This window comes from Phacochoerus africanus, chromosome 9, assembly GCF_016906955.1.
Source record: "Phacochoerus africanus isolate WHEZ1 chromosome 9, ROS_Pafr_v1, whole genome shotgun sequence".
NCBI lineage: Eukaryota > Metazoa > Chordata > Mammalia > Artiodactyla > Suidae > Phacochoerus > Phacochoerus africanus.
The window spans coordinates 95,306,201-95,325,044 of record NC_062552.1 but is presented as its reverse complement, the minus strand read 5'-3'; the positions used below and the strand labels follow the sequence as shown (position 1 = coordinate 95,325,044).

Here is an 18,844-nt window from a genome sequence, read left to right as displayed (position 1 = left end):
AGTGGGGTCTGAATCCTGCACCTCCAGGAGCCACATCCAGCCACATGAAGCCTTAGGTCGGTGCTGTTAGTGCAGCTCTTTGAGTCTCTTCTGTCCGCCATGTGAGGATGCCAGCGATGTTTTTGATGTCTAGGAGCAGCTTATGATTTACCTGTGCCTGACAATTTGTGACTATTTTAATTAATGGCACTTGGTTGTTTCTGAGAGGATCAGTGGCTTAAAGAGTATTATGTTGTAGTCTACCACATTCTAGTCCAGCCTGCTTTTCTCTCTCCACTTTTCTCTCCACTGACTCCACCTTCTCCCTGACTTGTCCTTTCCGCCTGGAGGAGAAGAGTCTCTGTTGTTATCCTCAGCCTCTTCTTACCCATCACAGGTCTTCTATCCCCTTAAATGCCCACAGTTAGCAAAAAATGGGGTTCGCTTTATAGTTAAATATGAGAGAAGAAGGTGAAGCAAATGTTGGCATTTTTCCCTCAAAGATAAAGATTCGTTTATTAACCCTATATTTGTGATCTGTGCCTACTGTGTGCAATTTGTTCTAGGCCCTGTGAGGAACACAAAGAAAGGTAATGCAAGTCCCCATAGGAATTGATGACCCAGTAGGAGAGACAAGAAATAAAGGTAATAAAAAAATGCAATAGGTGTACAAGAGATAGAAACACTGCTGTGTGAAGAGAAGAGATTTTTTCCCCCCCAGTCTGGGGTAATCTTGGCATAATACTTGAACTAGATTTTGAAGGAAAAAGCCTGTAAAAGAAGAGAGAGGCATAAGATAGGAAGACCATAGAGTTCCCATCATGGTTCAGTGGTAATGAACCCAACTAGTATCCATGAGGACGCAGGTTCGATCCCTGGCCTCATTCAGTGCATTAAGGATCCAGTGTTGCCATGAGCTGTAGGTTGCTGTGGCCCTAAAAAGCAAAAAAAAAAAAAAAGATAGGCAGACCATTGTAAGGTGAGAGAATGGATATTATTTCACTGAATCAGTAAATATTTGTTGATCACCTACTGTGTTCCAGGCATTGTGCTTTTGAGTAAATGCTCAGAAGCAGCAGCCTTTGGACCTGTTTAGAAAATGACCATGTATAGCCAAAATGAAGAGCATAAAGAGAGGGCTAAGAATAAGGCTGAGTGAGAAGGTAGGCCCAAGGTGGGCCTAGGGGGTCTTAGAAGCCAGGTTAGAGAGTGTCTAGCATCCCTCAATAACAATGTAAGTCTCTATTTGTGTGGGGTTTTTTTCTTGGTAGATGGGAAAATGTCTAAATTTAGTGTAATAGCGCAGAGAGAGAAAAGGGCTTAGAGATGCAACATCAAGCGTGTCATGGTCACCTGTGTAGATCAGAACACTTGTTACTTAAATTGCTTTCCATTTTGATGATGTCTGAATAAGAATTGAACAGTGTCCTTTTCCTTAGAAGCCTTTTTTTTTTTTTTTGGTTGTTTTGTCTTTTTAGGGCTGCCCTGGCAGCATATGGAGGTTCCCAGGCTAGGGGTCCAATCAGAGCTGTAGCTGCTGGCCTACGCCAGAGCCACAGCTCATGGCAATGCCAGATCCTTAACCCACTGAGCGAGGCCAGGGATGGAACCCACAACCTCGTGGATGCTAGTAGGGTTCGTGAACCACTGAGCCATGACGGGAACTCCTTTAGAAGCCTTTTGAGCTAATCTTTTCACTGGGCTTGGTGAGAAAGCTACTAATCCCTCCTCCTTTCCTCATGAACCTTGCCCCAAGAAGAGGATTATCTAGCCACATTTAACATGCAACAGGAAGTTGTGTTTTCATTGCTTCACTTCTGAGTTGTTGGCTTTCAGTGTAAAAAAAAAAAATTAATTTACAGATGTTTGAAATTGATATTTTAAGAGTGAGAACTAACATCATCAGGATGGTCAGTGTCTCTGGTGTTCAAAATCTCTTTGAGAATGGATCTAAAACCTCCTGGCTGAGGTATTCAGTTGCCAAATGAAAAGGACAGCATCACATTTATTGATGGTTTGGTATGAGTTTATCATTTCATCATTCTCGTTTCTGCAGACGAGAAAGGTTTCAAGGGTGAAGTCATTTGCCCAGGGCCATGTGGAGTGGTGGGGCTCGGGTTCCTACTGTTCTGCCTGCTCCCGCAGCTCTGTGCTCTGAGTCTCTTGAGGACTAAAGATTGGATGTCTGGCATTGGGGTTTTATTTAGCTCTGAATCTTAGGGTTGGATGAGACCCATCTAATTCACTGTTTAGATGAGGACGCTGAGCTTCACCCAGCGAACTAGAACTGTGTGGGAACCCACACTCAAGCCTCCTGCCTCTGGATCCAGCATTTTGTTCCATTACTCCAAGCTTCAGGAATGAGAGTCTACCTCAGCTTAATACATTCCAGAGCCCATATAAAAGCTGACTTTCCGTATTATGATTTTCATTCCTGAAGTGAAGATATAGGGGGCTGGGTATTAGATTAGAACCTATGCTTTTTGGATAGTTGGGCCAGCATCTCACCATTAATATTTTGTAATTCTGTTGAATTCTGAGTTTCTGGGAAGTACATATAGATTTATCTTCATATTATACAATGTGGTTAGTGACATTTTACGTTTTTAGACTGAGGAAGTGAGAGATTTGACCCAGAATTTAGACTAAGACCTGAAAACATCCTAAGGGGCTTTGCCTTCTGAGCCGCTCATTTTTTTCCTAAGCCAACAAATGTTTAGAAATAAACAGAGACAAATGTTTGCAGAGATAGTCACTTATATGTTGAGCCTGTTGCTGAAGGTCAGGTCTAAATGTTTCCTGAACATTGAGTCTCACCAAGAATTTGAGAACCTCTTCAAACAAATCTTTTATTTTCTGCTACTTATTTTATGCTAACTGTATTCCAGTGTTTCTTACAAGTTGGTCCCCCTACTTTCTCACCCCTTGAGTGCTTATTAGAATGCAGAGCCCCGGTCCCTTCCTGAATCAGAATCTCTAAGGGTGATGCTCAGGAGTCAGCACTGTAGTTACTCTTCAGGTAATTCACATGCACACCAAAGTTTGAGAACCACTGCCTTAAAACTCCCCTGGGTGAGGTTATGAAACTGGAGATAGGAGAACACCTGAGGAATTGTGGGCAGGAAACAAAGTTAAAAGACTGAATTTGAGTTGGGAATTGGTAAAGAGAGGTAGCCTAGGTTTCTCCAAGCCCTCTTGAACTGGGGATCCTCCAAAGAGAGACTACCTCCCAGGGGATCCAAGTAAGATCTAGAGGGAGCAGGCCTCAGGAAAGTACTCAGAAGAAGGCTAACTTGGGAGTTCCCTGGTGACCTAGCAGTTAAGGATTTAGTATTGTCACTTCTGTGGGTCGGTTTTAATCCCTGGCCCAGGAACTTCACATGCTGTGGGCTCAGCCAAAAGAAAAAAAAAAAAAAAGGCTAGTTTGTCCTTAGATAGCTGTGGGGAAATAAAGTCATTGTCTTAATAGAGGATAGGGAATGAGAGCCACTGTTTTCTGGGTTGGGTGCCATCTAAAGATAGACACCAGCCTGTCAAGAGAAGAAAATCACCTGGAATTTCATCTGAGTTGCCATAGCTACCAGCTGATGTAACTGAGCTTCTCTGTGCTGCTTTGGACCAGTCTCGCAGTCAGGTGAAGTTAATTGTTCTCATTTGCAGTGACAGCTTAATTACCCTGAACTTGATTTTTACATAACTTATTCAACTTGTAAAGGTGGGCTTTTGCATTTAGACAGACCTGAATTTGAATCCTAATTCTGCCACCTTTTGGCCATGAGCCTATATCTCTGACTGGAGTGGAGAGGTGTTAAGAGATGGGTCTCTGGTCTTGGGGGATGTGTCCTACCTATTCCTGCAGCTAACCGTAACATGGGGGAGCAAGCCAGCAGCACCCTGGTTAAGAGAACCCAGTTTCCTGGGTAACTGATGCCTGCATGTCCAAGAGGGAACTGCAGTGTAGGCAGTTGGCTATTCTTATCAAGCTCCAGTAAGCAATTCCCATTAGTTAAAAATAGAAATGTTGCAGTTGGGGAGAAGTGGCATTATAGGCTGAAATATTAACTGTCACAGGAGACTGACTATTGGAAAAGTAGTACCTCTTCAGTCTTCTGAGAGTTTCTAAGACATTGGCCAATCTTTAAGTCATCATCTGTCATCTGAGAGTATGAAGGGGATTGTCGTCATTTCCAAGCTACTAATAGGGGAAGCTAAAGAGGAGGGAGATGGTGTGGGTTTATCCTGGGCCTAGAGACAGGTCTTAGGTCTCCTGACACTAGGCTAACGCTTTGTCCTAGGCCATGCTTTGTCCCACATCCAACTGAAAGCCTTCGTTTTCATATGTGGCCCACATAATCCAGTCTCATAAAGAACGAATTTTAAAACTTGGTTAGCAGGTCTTACCTCAGTGACAGGGAGGGTCTGGGGAAGCTCTGCCTTGGTGTTTTTTATGGCCACCAGCTTTAGAATATGTTCCAATCAGCTCTCATTGGTTTTGTTTTCGCCTTCTGTGCAGATCTGGAGTCCGTACAAGCAGCCAGGATGTACTGGGGATCTGGACGGTCGGATTGAGGATGATTCTCGCTGTCTCTATACCCACGAAGAGTACATCAGCCTTGTGCTGAACAGTGGGAGTGGCCTTTCCCATGACTATGCCAATCAATCTGTGCAGGAAGACCCCCGGATGATGGCATTCTTTGACTCACTCGTGCGTCGGGAGATTGAGGGCTGGAGCTCTGACTCCGACAGTGACCTTAGCGAGAGCACAATCCTCCAGCTGCATGCAGGGGTCAGCGAGCGCTCAGGATACACTGACTCCGAGTCCTCAGCCTCACTGCCCCGCTCTCCTCCGCCCACAGTGGATGAGTCTGCTGATAGCGCCTTCCACCTGGGGCCTCTGCGGGTCACTGCCACAAGCACAGTGGCATCAACTCCACCACCACCCACGTGCGAGGATGCCACCTCTCGCCAGCAGCGCCTATCTGCCCTGCGGCGCTATCAGGACAAACGCCTCCTGGCCCTTTCCAACGAGTCTGATTCTGAAGAAAACGCCTGTGAGGTTGAACTGGACACAGATCTCTTCCCCCGGCCACGGTCTCCCAGCCCTGAAGACGAGTCCAGCAGCTCCAGCAGCTCCAGCAGCTCCGAGGACGAGGAGGAGCTGAATGAACGGCGAGCGTCCACTAGACAGCGGAACGCCATGCGGCGCCGGCAGAAGACACCCCGAGAAGAGAGGCCCAGCGCCCCAGCCAAGCCCCCTGACACCTATATTGGAGAAGACAACTATGATTATCCCCAGATCAAAGTCGATGACCTCTCTTCCTCCCCTGCCTCCTCCCCTGAGCGGAGCACATCCACTCTGGAGATTCAGCCAAGCCGGGCATCACCAACTTCCGACATAGAGTCCGTTGAACGAAAGATTTATAAAGCTTACAAGTGGCTCCGCTACTCCTATATCTCCTACTCAAATAACAAAGATGGAGAGAGCTCGCTCGTGTCTGGGGAGGCAGATGAAGGGAGAGCGGGAACCAGCCACAAGGACAACCCAGCCCCTTCCTCCAGTAAGGAAGCCTGTCTAAGCACGGCCATGGCCCAGAGGAACCAGGACCTACCCCCCGAAGGCCGCAGCAAGGACACTTTTAAAGAAGGGACTTCTGCTATAAATCCCAGCAATGGCCCAGGCCATGAGCACAGCAGCCACCCTTGGGCAGAGACACCAGAGGACACCTCTCAGGACACTAACAATGGTGGCTCTGTAGAACACTCTTTTGAAACCAAGAAGCTCAATGGAAAGGCTCTAAGCAAGGCCCTGAGCAGCCGGGCCGAGGAGCCAGCCTCCCCTCCTGTCCCCAAGGCATCAGGCTCCACTCTCAACAGCGGGTCTGGCAACTGTCTCAGGACCCAGTCTGATGACAGTGAGGAGAGGAGCCTTGAAACCATCTGTGCCAACCACAACAATGGACGCTTACACCCCCGTCCCCCTCACCCCCACAGCAATGGGCAGAACTTCGGGGAGCTGGAGGCGGTGGCCTGCTCTTCCCCAGGCTGTTCGGACACTGACCATGATAATTTGTCCCTGACAGGGATACTCCTACACAAAGATTGTTGTGGGTCCGAAATAGCCTGTGAGACCCCCAGTGCTGCCACGAGAGAGGACCCCACTGACCCCCCAGACACAGACAGCAGCAGGGCTGTTCATGGCCATAGTGGCCTCAAAAGGCACCGAATTGAATTAGAAGATACAGATTCGGAGAATTCTTCCTCAGAGAAGAAATTAAAAACATGATAAATACAAAGGGAAAACAAAAAGCTATGAAAAGTAGCTTTACATAAATTTTTAAATCCTGTTTAGTGAACACAGAGGAAAGGAAAAATAGTATTAAAGGCACATAAAAACCAGGGCCTGAAATTTTGTGTCTGATGCTGCTCCCTTCTGTTCAACAATGGGTCTGATGTCTAGCTGGCTGTTGGCCATGCTGTGTTAAGAAAGGGAAAAAAAAAATCCAAGTGACTCCTTTCTAGTAAGACTTGAGCATAGTGTATCTGTGCAGATTCTGTAAAAGTAAATCCTTGTTGAGATGTTTGACTTGTTCTTGTGTGTGTGCACTGGCACGCGTGAGCTCACCGTCTCAGACTTTTCTTTCCATTTGCCATCAGAATGGATCTGTGGATCTGTATTTTTTGCCATCTCACCTTGTTTACATGCCATAGGTGTTCTGGTCTTAAGGATGAGTATACTGAATCAGGTTGTGCTGCCAGTGAGTAGTGGATTTATGCCAAAAGAATGGAGAGGGGAATGGAAACAGGCCTTCAGCCCACTGGCTGTGCTGGGAAGGAAAGTGTGGTTCCTTTTCTAAAGAAATCACCCATGTTTTCTCAGTAGCACTTCTTCATGGAGCATTTGATGTAGACATACTAAAAGTGGAGCATTTTTAATGCTACTGAGAGGTAGCACTTAAGATCAGATTCAAGAGAACATAGATCCCTGATAAATTTCACTGATTGCAAATTGAGCGATGGTGCAGCACATACTGTAGGGAGGCCATAAACTGTAACTAGTTGTGGGTAACACTTTAACAAGTTAGGTGCTAGTTCCTAAGAAGCGCTCAGAAGGCCAGCAGGCGCTTCCTTGGCCCCATCCGGTGCCATCTAGGCATATTGAAAGTGGAAAGACAGCTCTCCAGAGCTTTGTGCTCGGACTACTAAAGTGAATGGTGTAGGTGTGTTAATGAAGACTTGTAGGAAAGAGCGGAGTGTGGTACTACATTCATTTAATTCAACCCAAAGCGATTGGTCAGAATTGGTGGGACTGGCATCTCCCCTGAGGCTTGCAATCCACAGTGGTGTTCTGACTGGCTCTCGCCAAGCAGTAGGCATCTCGAAGTCACAGATTCTTAATGGGTAGGTCTGTTAGGAGGCAGGGAGTACATGGAGAGAGGAGTCCTGGCTCCTCGAAGAGACTGTTGTGTTAAGGTAGATAAATACCGAGAGGAGAAAAGACCAGGAGCTTTCCAGTGTTGCTGTGGTGGCTACAGTCACTCGGTTATTAGTGAAGGATCTTGTACAAGACAGGAGGACCTAGGGAAGACAGATATCTGGTTGGCATGGATGTCATGAAAAGGCAGGAGAATACTGGGAACAAATGAGAAAGAGAGAACACTACAACTTTCTTGGGCACAAAGGTGCTAGGCAACTAGGAGCCCAGCGGCACTGGCCTAGAGAGGCTTAGTGTGTGACTGGTGTGGCCTCCATGACCCAGCATTCTTTTTAGGGGAGGACCTGTCCTACCGGAACTGGGACCTAGGGGAGACAGCCTGTACAGGATGAATACTTGGATGAATTTAGTCACCAGGAGAAAGGGGGTTATTTATAAAAGGAAGGTTGTTGATCTAAGCCAAAAGAAGAAATTGTCTTGCGAAGCTTTGTGAAAGAAAAGATGTGCCTGGTATGTGTGATGTGATTCGGGTGTAAGAAAACATTGTCTTAGGAGAAGGAGATGAAGGAGTGTGAGTAGCACCGGGGATGCTTACAATTTAACAACTGTAATCTCACTGGGGAGTGGGAAAGTGATTCTGTAACCATTAGAATTACTTTGATTTGTAATCAAAACGGTTCTATGATTTGTCTTTGGCTATACACAGATTATTGTAAAGTCTGGTTTTATAAGCCCAAGTCATTTTACATTTGCTTTTCCAAAATTTATTAAATTGGAATTTTTTAATCCTTTATATACAAAAAAAAAAGATATAATCACTCAGTGTGTGTTTCTCTTCCCCTTCCTAGTCAGCATACCCAATCTTTTTGTTTTATATTATTTAATCTAATCAGTAGCTAGCCTCTTCTGACTTCTCTAAGGACAATCCACATACCTTCCTGGAGAAAAAAGAAATAAATTTCCCTTGGTGATTACTGTTCCCAAATGCAGAACTTGGTCTTTTCATGGTAAAAGCTTTACTCTCATTTGGGACCCCAAAAGAGAAGTTGAAGTTCATTCTGGCTCAACTTGAGTATCCAAGAAAGATGTTTGCAGCAAGGATGCCTTCCATCCTTAGGAGACACCCCAGGTTCAGCTTCCAGGAGACAGGCCCTGCAGCGCACTCACAGAGGCAGGCTCAGAAATGCTTGTCTCTGTAGCCATTCCACTCTCATTTCTTGAAATCTGTGATCATGGTCCTGGAGACCTAGCAAGAATCACCACTTCCAGGGTCCCTTTGCCCAAATATGTAGAGTTGAGGCCCCAACTTTGGAGGCACATTCCCAGATTCCTCCATGATAGGTTATTTTTATTAACAGGGCAGATGGCACTGTTTAGGTTTATCACTATGCGGAAGTGCCTCTTATGTTTTTTTTTTTCTGCATCCTGTACATAAAATTTAAAGTGGCTGGTCCAGACATATAAAACCTTTTTCCTTCCACTTGATTTTCCACCTGGTTTTTGTAAGTGATTCCCGTGTCTCTAGGACAACAGGTAAACGAGTTAAATGACTAGTGGGCTTGGGGCAAAGACAGTTGCAACTGTGCTTGATTTATTAAGCCCAGAGTCCCTTGTTTGTCAAGGTGCCTTCCTCTGCTGAAGCCTTACCTCCTCACAAGCCCTGCCTCTCTCCCAGCAATGCTAGCTCTTCTCTTGTGTATATGCAAATAAACCTATTATTCACTTCTCACGGCTTCCTCTTCTCTTCCAGGGAAGACTCGGTTGCTTAGACACCCCGTCCTCCTTCATTTCTTTCCTGTTTTAATTCTTGCCTAATTGGAAATTTGCTTCCAAGCCACACTGAAGACTAGAAGAAAAACTGGCACACCACATTCATGCCAATGGTCTTCGTCACTTCTAGGTATTGGGACAAAGGTCATATTGGGATCACAAAACTTTGGGGAGAAGGAGGTGTCTGCTTGGTCTCCTTTACTGGACTTAGACTCAGGATAGTGAGATCTTAGAATCGACTCTTCGTAGTTAGAACTGAGGGAGTGATGCAGTTAACTGACATTACGGATAGCCCCAAGGAATTATGTTTTCGAAATATCAAATTGCCTTTTCTTCTCTGTCTCAAGCATGCACTGTAAACTTTTTAAGGAAAAAAAAAAAAAAAAGCTTATATGTCCTGCCTGTGAAGCTGCCGCCTTTACTTAATTCTTGCCAACCAAGACTCTTGTGAGGAAAATCTGTGCTTCAAAAGGTGGGCTTTCCTTCATCTATGACCGAAGCAAGGCAATGTGCCAGGGTTGAAATGCTGAAGTCAAGTCAGGCTCCGTGAGTCCAGACTTGCCCACAGCAGCAGAATAAGGGCTTTGGACAAGCTGTGTGGTTCTCTCAGGTGGGATATTTCAGTCTAAGTGCTCATTTGTCCTTGAACACTCATACGGGAGTAAAAATAACATTAATTTAAGTGGCTTGGAAGTAATTTTGAATTTCTTAAAAGAACAGTGCTTCCCACATGCAACAGAAGAAAAATGTATATGAAAAGAAAATCTAAGCCATCTGCACCCTAATTGTGTTTCACTGTTAATACAAGGGTGGTTAAGATGCTTCTCAGAGCAGAGGCTTAAACTTCACTGGGGCCGGCACTGACAGGGCCAGGGCCAAGCAGGAGGAGTTGCTCAATTCTGCTCACTCTGCTTGCACTGTGCAGAAGGGTCTTATCTATAAGACAGTCACATTGTAAGGAAATGGAGTTATCTAGTATTTCCAATTACTAAAGTTGGGAAATGACTCCTTTCTGGAGGCCAAAGACATGAGCTAATGGAATATTCCAGCTGAAATACAGAATGCTAGCTTTCCAGTCTCTCTGACTTCGCTAGTACTCCCACCAAGACTGGAGAAAGGCAATAAAATGCTAAGGTATCTGAGTGCCAACCTAGACCCTTAGGTGCGAGAGACTCTCCTGTGGCCTAGGGAAACTGGGAGGAAAGAGGATTAGGAAGACTCAGCCATAGAAGAAATGCCACGTGGGTTCAAGCCACTTTCCAGAGCCATTTAATATGCCATGGATTGGCCTCTAAAACCCTGGGTCATCAAGATTCTTTAAAATCTCCAAGTAAAATCCCAAATTTATAATGCAAGTCAATAAAAATGCAGAATTGGTTTGGGAGAAAAAAATTCCCTTTCCTGGAATGCATAAATTCTGTGAAATAATCCCATATGCTGACTTGAACACCAGCAAACTTAACCACGTACCTGAAACAGGTGAGCGTGTGGTTGCTGGTGACTGACATAGGCTTTCAGAGGGTAACAAACATCTCCCTGTTGGACTATTTCTAACCTGGTTAGTGACACTATTTGGGGCCTCCCCCTACCACCTTTTTCAGCTTATTTCTTTGTATCTCTAGTCTCTCCAAGCCCCCACCTTAAATTGCTAAAGGCTAACTTGTGTTCTTTTCTCTTCCTCCTAAGAGAGACCTGTGAGTGGGATGGAAATGGCATTGAACTAGCAAAAGAAGTGGATTCTGTACTGGTTCTTCAATGGAGTAGCCACATGAACCTTGGGCAGATCAGACTCTTGGGAACTGTGCAATGGAGGTCCCTCCCAACTCTAAAAATCTCATTCTTTCCACTCCATGGACTGTCTGCATCCCATCCAGATGAGCTGTCATTCCTGAGACATCCCTGTAGTGCCCACCAGAACCAGTCGGTGAGCCAAGACCTTTGTCAAATGTACAACTGCTCAGAGCCTCAAGTTCCTAATTTGTAAAATGGGGAAAGAATGCCTGTCTCAGCACATTGTTAAAGGATCAGATGCTCACACATGTGTGTGCGCGTATGTGTGTGTAGTTTAGAGCAGAGTCTGATGTATAGAAAGCACTAAAGTGTTTGCTCTCATTAGCATAGCGTCTCTTTTCTGCTCTCATCGCTTGTTGATAGCAACGTGCACACCACAAAGACAGCTTTTATGAATTGGGCCTGCCAAGGAATATAGAAAGTACATTCTCCTTCAGGGAAAGAATTTACTGTTTATTAGCAAACCTTAATCTGAAACCACAGGAAAGTGTAAATTATCCCCATTAGAGTGGATCTGTCTGAAGCTAAGTTTGGGGCCTCAGACATGACCTCCAACTTGGGGAACAAACTGTCTAAAGGCTCTATCTGAGAGTTCCAAAAAAGCCAGGCTTGGCTGACAGGCCTCACGGATCCTTGCTTCCAACAGCAAGTCTGCAGGGGGTAGGGGGACTGGCAGATTGCATTAAACTACAGCCTTAATATGGTGTATGGGAGATGACCCAGACCTCAGGAGCTGGGACAGCGAACTTCACTCTGGCCTTCAGAGCTAAAATTCCCCCATGTGGCCCTGGGCCAGCCCTAGAAAATCAGGGCAAGCCATGGAAATGTTCTGTGTTTGTGCCAAAGAAAAGTTTTCCATGCAGGGATTGTTTCACATGTGTTATGTGTGTTAAATATTTTGTAACATCTAATTCAAGAAGAAGCTAAACCATAAAAAAACCAACAGAATTCTGACTAGGCCAAGGGGAACAAGGGTCAGAGTTCAGTCCTGGCCCACTAAACCCTTGGGACAGATCTGGGATAGAGATGTAGGATCATATGTGTGGCACTTGGAGAGGGCAGGCAGAGAAATATGAGAGATGAGAGGTTTGAACTGCTGATGGAAAAGAGGCAATGGAATTATACCCGGGGGAAAAAGCTTTTCAAATAAAACACATCTGCCAGATGAGAAGCTAGACCAAGGGTAGGGAAGACTGGGAGGGCATGGAAGAATTCAGGCCTCAATTAGCATTTTTGACCTGATCCTGAAGGAGGTGGGGGCGGTTAGCTACATCCGGTCCAGCCCTCTCATTTTTGAGATGCAGAGCCCAAGGCCAGTTAGTGGCTTTGCCTGGCTTCTGAAGCTAGTACTCTCCTCATATCTTGCTGTTTCTAGAGGTGGTTCTTTGGTCGCGGAAAGGTGCTTACCTTGATCTCCCCACCCTCAACCACTGTGCCTCTAAGCGGGGGCTCTGATTACAATATGCAGCAGTAGCAAGGCATCGGAGATGGGGTAAGGAGGAAGCAAGAGCCTTGTGCAAAGGAAAACCGGAGTCAAGTGAGCTTGGACCATCCTCAGTCACCCCAGAAAATCCACACCAGAGCCCTTGCACTCCAACTAATGTGGCTTGTCCCTGCCCCTCTCAGCAACTCTGAGCACTCCCAGGTTGCTGAATGTCATGCCGTCCTGATGTTTCAGCACCCAGACATGTCAACAAATCTCTTGGATGAATCTCAGAGAGGAGCAATAAACATATTTGGAGACCAGAAGAAGAGATCAAAGGGACCAGAGGGTGGGAGCTGAGGTCATTAGGCTTGAGGTATGCGCCAGGGCTCAAGAATGGGAGAAGTGCCTTAAAAAAAAAAAAAAAAGAATGGGAAAAGACCTTGCAAATTGTAAACACCCAAGGACCAGAAAAAGAAGGGGCAAATTTTAAGTGGAATCTACTCAGTTGTAAACCAAAAAGTTCAGTTCAGAGCCCCGTGCTCTACTTGTCTGTTTGGTCTGCTCAAAGGAAACCCTAGCATTTTGTTCCTCAAGCACCTGCCTGGGTTGGAATTCCATGGGCAGGTGCCACCTAGTTTAGGCTCGCTAGTGAAGGCTGGTCAGCCCCCACAGCTGGAAAAGCTGGCAGAAACTCTGCCTCATTCCAGGTCTGGCTGACTGGGGGCAAGAATTGACACAAAGCCAAGTTCGCTCTTCTGCTCAGGCCAGCATGCAAATCTGACAACTCCCCCAGCCTGTCCTCCTACAGTGAGGATGTCCTAGCCTTGGGCTCCTGCTGAATCAGGGCACTCTGGGTCTTCCTTGTAAGGCCAGTTGAGTTCAGTCAGCAGCTACATCTGACCCCCTGACTTCCTCTCTCTCCTCCCCTAATTTGGGATCCAGTCAGCAACCTCACTTCTCCCCTAGGACAGTGGTATACTTGAGGTATCCCTGAGGGGTGGGAGTTTGGACCCTCTGCCCACTAAACATCTACACTGTTTTTACCTCTTCATCCTTCAGGTTAAAATGTGTGAAGCGAAGTATTCTGGAAAAAGCAAGTTCTTGGATTCCACTCAGAAGGGAGGGGAGAGGAGGTAGGCTGGGTTGATCCTAATGGTGGTACCCTGGACAAAAGGACCGATGGGGAACCAGGAGGAGGGATAGGAACCTGAAAAGGCAGAGGACCAATGAGGATCACGAGTCCGGGTTCTCTTTTGGAAAGTCAAATGTAGGCGATGGACAAGAACTGTTGGAGCAGCAGATCTGAGAGGCAAAGCTCTGTCTTCATTCAAGAGGACTGACTCATTTTGGTCCAAGATTACTTAGACTTTCTCTTTTAATTGGGACTAGCTCTTACAATTGCTGATGCGGGGAACGATCAAGGGCTCTGTCATTTCAGCCCTGCGTGCCTGTGGGGCCAGGGATAAGGCCTTGACAGTCCAGAAGGAGATCTCTGGGCAGGGCTTTGCCAGTAACACTTGACCTTAGGGCTAATGACGGTCTCTTCAACTCCCGGATGGTGCTCAAGCCCCAGGGTTCCCATTGTCAAAATCTAGAATAAGGGGAAGCCTCTTTAAGATGATCTGCAGGCACAGAGGGCAGAAACACTCTTCTGCTCTGCAGCCAGTGGAGCGCATAATCCCAGGGCCTGCCATTCATGCTGTGGACATGACCGGGACCTCCCAGCAGGTGGAGGAATGGCCTGCTCAGCTGCACACCATGGTCTTCTACCAGCTGCATCTAGTGGAGCTCCCAGTCCAGAAAAGGAGGTATGTGAGCCCCAGGGCTCCCCTCCTTCATTCTCTCCTCGTCCCCACACCAAGTGTGCTGTGGGCTCCCTCCCCAGAGCATCCCCTCCCCAGTCCTCTTCCTTTTCCCTCTTCTGATTTGAGGTCGTTGCAGAGGCAGGCATGAGGGAAAACATTGCAAAGTCAGCACATGTCCATGACACCTGCTGAGCCCACAGCCACAGGGATTTTCTTCTCGGTCCTCAGAGTAACTTCAAGCTTAGGCGAGGTTCAGCTGCCCAGTGTCCCAGGCTGCTTCTGCTCTTCAGTCCTCCGCCATGGACACATTATGGGTCCTGCTCTGTGAGGGGCAGTGTGGTGAGATCAGAGGATGAGATTGAGAAGCTTCTTGACTGGGAAGGATGCAACTTCTGCACCTTTCTTGCCTTCTTGAGACCAGATCCTCCTTTGCCCCTTTCTGCCCACTTCTGGACATTTCTCTCCTCTACTGCTTCCCCTCAGTCCCAGCAGAGAGGGAACTAACAATCATGTTCCAGTCTCAGCTGTCTCCTGAGCCCTGCGCCCCTTCCTGGAGCCTAGAAACCTCCTTCCCCCATGCTCTGAGTCAGAGCTCAGTCACCTTAGAATAGCAAAAGAGTGAGTCAGAGTTTTAATGTGGTGGAGAGTGGGGGTCCAGTGTAGCCTGGGGTAGCAGGAAGAATGTGGCCTGTAAAGCCAGAGAATCTTGGGTAAACTCTGCTTTGTGGCATGGGCCAGGTCACTTAAAGCTTCTGAACCTAGATTTTTTCATGCACAAAGTTGAGATGAACCTTACCTTGCAATGTTATTATCTAGATTAGTGGGGAAAAAATCATATGTATATGATATAAAATCATATATATATATATATATATGTACACATATATATCACCTAGCACAACATCCATCATGATGTAGACACTGGATAGAGAGCTGCTATTATTATCATCATAATCCTGTCTTCAGGTCCAAAGACCTGCTGACCTTTGGCCCCACGTCCATGATACCGATACTAAGTGAAAAGTCATTGAGGACAAATGGGAGTAGGAAGTCCTGGTGACTTCTCCAAAGATGCCATCTCCTCTTCTTAATCTAGTCCCTCTCAGTACTTCTGAGAAAGCAACATGGAAGTGAAGCTCAGCATTAAGAAATGCTGGGTTCTCTCTTTGTCTAAATACTTCCAAATGAAGCCAGCCCCAGAAGCTGCTCCACAGAGCTGGGATTTGAAAACCAGAAGCCAGTGAGGGGAAAGAAGTGGCCACAGGCAGAGGGAGCACTAAACCCCCACAGCCACTGTGACCCCTCCCCAGTGCCCAACCAGCCCTCCCAGTGACTTCCTGCTATTGTCCAACGGAGCTTTGGTCTGTCCTTTAGAAGTATGGCTTTCACTTTAAGAAAAGCCAGTTATGAGAAACCCAAACTTAGAAAACCAAAATGAGGACAAAGGGATTCTCATTACATATAAATGGATTCTTTGCAAAAGAATTCAGATAATGCCCTTCTGTGTGAAAAGGGGCACCCTGGGGTGTAGGATTGTAGCACAAGCTCCCTTAAAAAGAAACTCCCTTTTTAGAGTGACTCCCTTAAAAAGAAACCCCTCCCCCTAGGAGACCCTACAGTGATGTATTAACCCCAAACTTTGCCTGGATGGCTGATCCCAAATGTAGGGAGTTCCCCCAGGGAAGAAATTTCACAGGTTCCACTACCCATAGGGCTTTTAATCCTTCCTTCTCTTTAGGAAGTTGCCAGAAATCAGAGGGAGAATCCCAGCTGGTCAGTTGATTCCTCCCCTTCTCTTCCTACTTCCTCAGTGCTCCTAGTGCTGGGGAGGGTTTTAGAAGCCAGTTCCCTGCCAGCACCTCCCTCCCCGTTTACAAAACATGAAGATGGTCATTATAGGGTCAAAGATCTGTGCATCTCAAGCACAAAAGAAAGTTTTTGGAGCAGCAGATTTCCCTTGAGATTTTTTTATCCACAAGGGATACAGAACGACCTCAACTTTATGAGACCAGAATGTTTAAATGAGGGAGTTCCCATAGTGGCGCAGAGGAAATGAATCCGACCAGGAACCATGAGACTGCGGGTTCCATCCCTGGCCTCGTTCAGTGGGTTAAGGATCTGGCGTTGCCGTGAGTTGTGGTGTAGGTCACAGACACAGCTTGGACCTGGCGTTGCTGTGGCTCTGGTGTAGGCCAGCAACAACAGCTCCAATTAGACCCCTAGCCTGGGAACCTCTTTATGCTGCAGGTGCAGCCCTAAAAGAAAAAAAAAAAAAAAAAGACGAAAGAATCTTTAAATGAAGTCAGTGTCCTAGAAACTTAGCAAAGTGATGTGAGACAGGAAACAAAAAGATATGTCTCTCTCTATCCTTCGGTAGACAGGGTGCACCTCAGCACTTGTGTCCTGAGGCTTCGCAAATCGAATGGCGACTGTCTGTTTTAGCTATTATTTCTGTGTGGGGAAAATGGATAACAAGAACAATGCCTGCCGACTCCTCCTTGCTGCCCCAGTCTCATTGCCCTCCAGCAGAGGCGACCTCTCAGAGTCCTGCACTACTCAAAGTAAGTACACGCATATTCTTTGTCCCAACAGTCCTTGCTTGGACATATGTTCCAGACATGCTCACCCAGGTCCTGAAGGGGACATGTACCAGATATCCACTGTGGTTTGTGTTTGGTGCCAGGAAAGTGGGCAATAAAGTCCCTGTGAAAATGGAGGTACAAAATGTGGTGGCAGCCAACCCCTGAGTGCCCGTAGCAGATGGTATAAGTTACCAGATGTACTTTTTGTTTTTCATTTGTAATGAATTTTATTTTTTTTCCATTATAGCTGGTTTACAGTGTTCTGTCAATTTGCTACTGTACAGCCGGGGACCCAGTTACACATAGATGTATACATTTCTTTTTTCTCACATTATCACGCTCCATCAACAAATTAATGCCATTTGCGGCAACACAGATGGAACTAGAGACTCTCATACTAAGTGAAGTAAGTCAGAAAGAGAAGAGTTCCCGTCGTGGCGCAGTGGTTAACGAATCCGACTAGGAACCATGAGGTTGCGGGTTCGGTCCCTGGCCTTGCTCAGTGGGTTAACGATCCGGCATTGCCGTGAGCTGTGGTGTAGGTTGCAGATGCGGCTCGGATCCCACGTTGCTGTGGCTCTGGCGTAGGCCAGTGGCTCTGGCTCCGGCTCCGATTCGACCCCTAGCCTGGGAACCTCCATATGCCGCAGGGGGGGCCCAAGAAATAGCAAAAAGACAAAAAAAAAAAAAGAAAGAGAAAGACATGTACCATATGATATCATTTATATCTGGAATCTAATATATGGCACAAATAAACCTTTCCACAGAAAAGAAAATCATGGGCATGCACTGTTAATGCACTAAAAACATGTACTATTAATGGCAACATAGATGGATCCTAGAACCACAGCACCGAGTAAAGCAAGTACAGAATAAGGACTGTAACATAATATTGTCATGTGTTTAAATTAAAAATGCATCCAGGAGTTCCTGTCATGGCGCAGTGGTTAACGAATCCGACTAGGAACCATGAGGTTGAGGGTTCGGTCCCTGCCCTTGCTCAGTGGGTTAAGGATCCGGCGTTGCCGTGAGCTGTGGTGTAGGTCGCAGATGTGGCTCTGGTCCCGTGTTGCTGTGGCTCTGGTGTAGGCTGGCGGCTACAGCTCTGATTTGACCCCTAGCCTGGGAACCTCCATACTCCGAGGGAGCGGCCCAAGAAATGGCAAAAAGACAAAAAAATACACATATAAATGAAAGATACACATTACATAAACTGGATGCATTACCTATGTGGGAAGAAACATAAGAGTGAACAGAGATGAACACCTAAATAAACCAGGACACAAAAATTGGTACATGAATATTCAGAGCAGAATGATTCCTAATACCCAGGAAGTGGAAACATCCCAAATGTCCATGAACTGATGAAATGTGATAAAATGTGGCACAGTCCTATGACGGGGTATTATTGGGTCTTAAACAGGAAAGAAGTACTGATTCATGCTACAACATGAATGACCTTTGAAAGCATTATGCCGAGTTAAAGAAGCCAGCCCCAAAAGATTATCATTCTTATTGGGTGATTCCATTTTTACGAAATGTCCAGAATTCACAAATGTTTTCGTTTTCTTCATGGTTTCCTTTGCTGTGCAAGAGTGTTTAATTTGGTCCCATTTGTTTATTTTTTGTTTTTATTTTCATTGCTCTAGGAGATGGATCCCAAAAGATATAGCTGCGATTTCTGTCACAGAGAATTCTGCCTATGTCTTCCTCTAAGAATTTTATAGTATCTGGTCTTACATGTAGGTCTTCAGTCCATTTTTAGTTTATTTTTTCAGAATACACAAATCTAGCGGGAGTTCTCTTTATGGCTCAGTGGGTTAAGAACCGACATAGTGTCTGTGAGGATGTGGGTTCAGTTCCTGGCCTTGCTCAGTGGGTTAAGCTGCAGTGTAGGTCACAGATGCTGGCATGTCTGTGGCTGTGGTGTAGGCTGGCAACTGAAGCTCCAATTCAACTCCTAGCCTGTGAACTTACATATGTTACATATGCTGCAGGTGTGGCCCCAAAAAGAAAAATAATAAAATGGTTGCCTGGCACTGGGGTTGGGGGGGTGGAA

The 18,844-nt window shown here is 46.1% G+C and overlaps 1 protein-coding gene across 3 annotated transcripts in view; it reads left to right on the top strand.

The window, feature by feature from the left end:
* Positions 1–9,137, top strand: part of DCAF5 (DDB1 and CUL4 associated factor 5) — a 93,922-nt gene extending 84,785 nt beyond the window's left edge. For all 3 annotated transcript variants that reach the window (XM_047797564.1, XM_047797565.1, XM_047797566.1), the window contains exon 9: positions 4,493–9,137. In XM_047797564.1, the coding sequence (XP_047653520.1) occupies positions 4,493–6,262 (1,770 nt within the window). In that variant the 3' untranslated portion in view covers positions 6,263–9,137. The remainder of the gene's footprint in view (positions 1–4,492) is intronic.
* Positions 9,138–18,844: the final 9,707 nt, after the last annotated feature.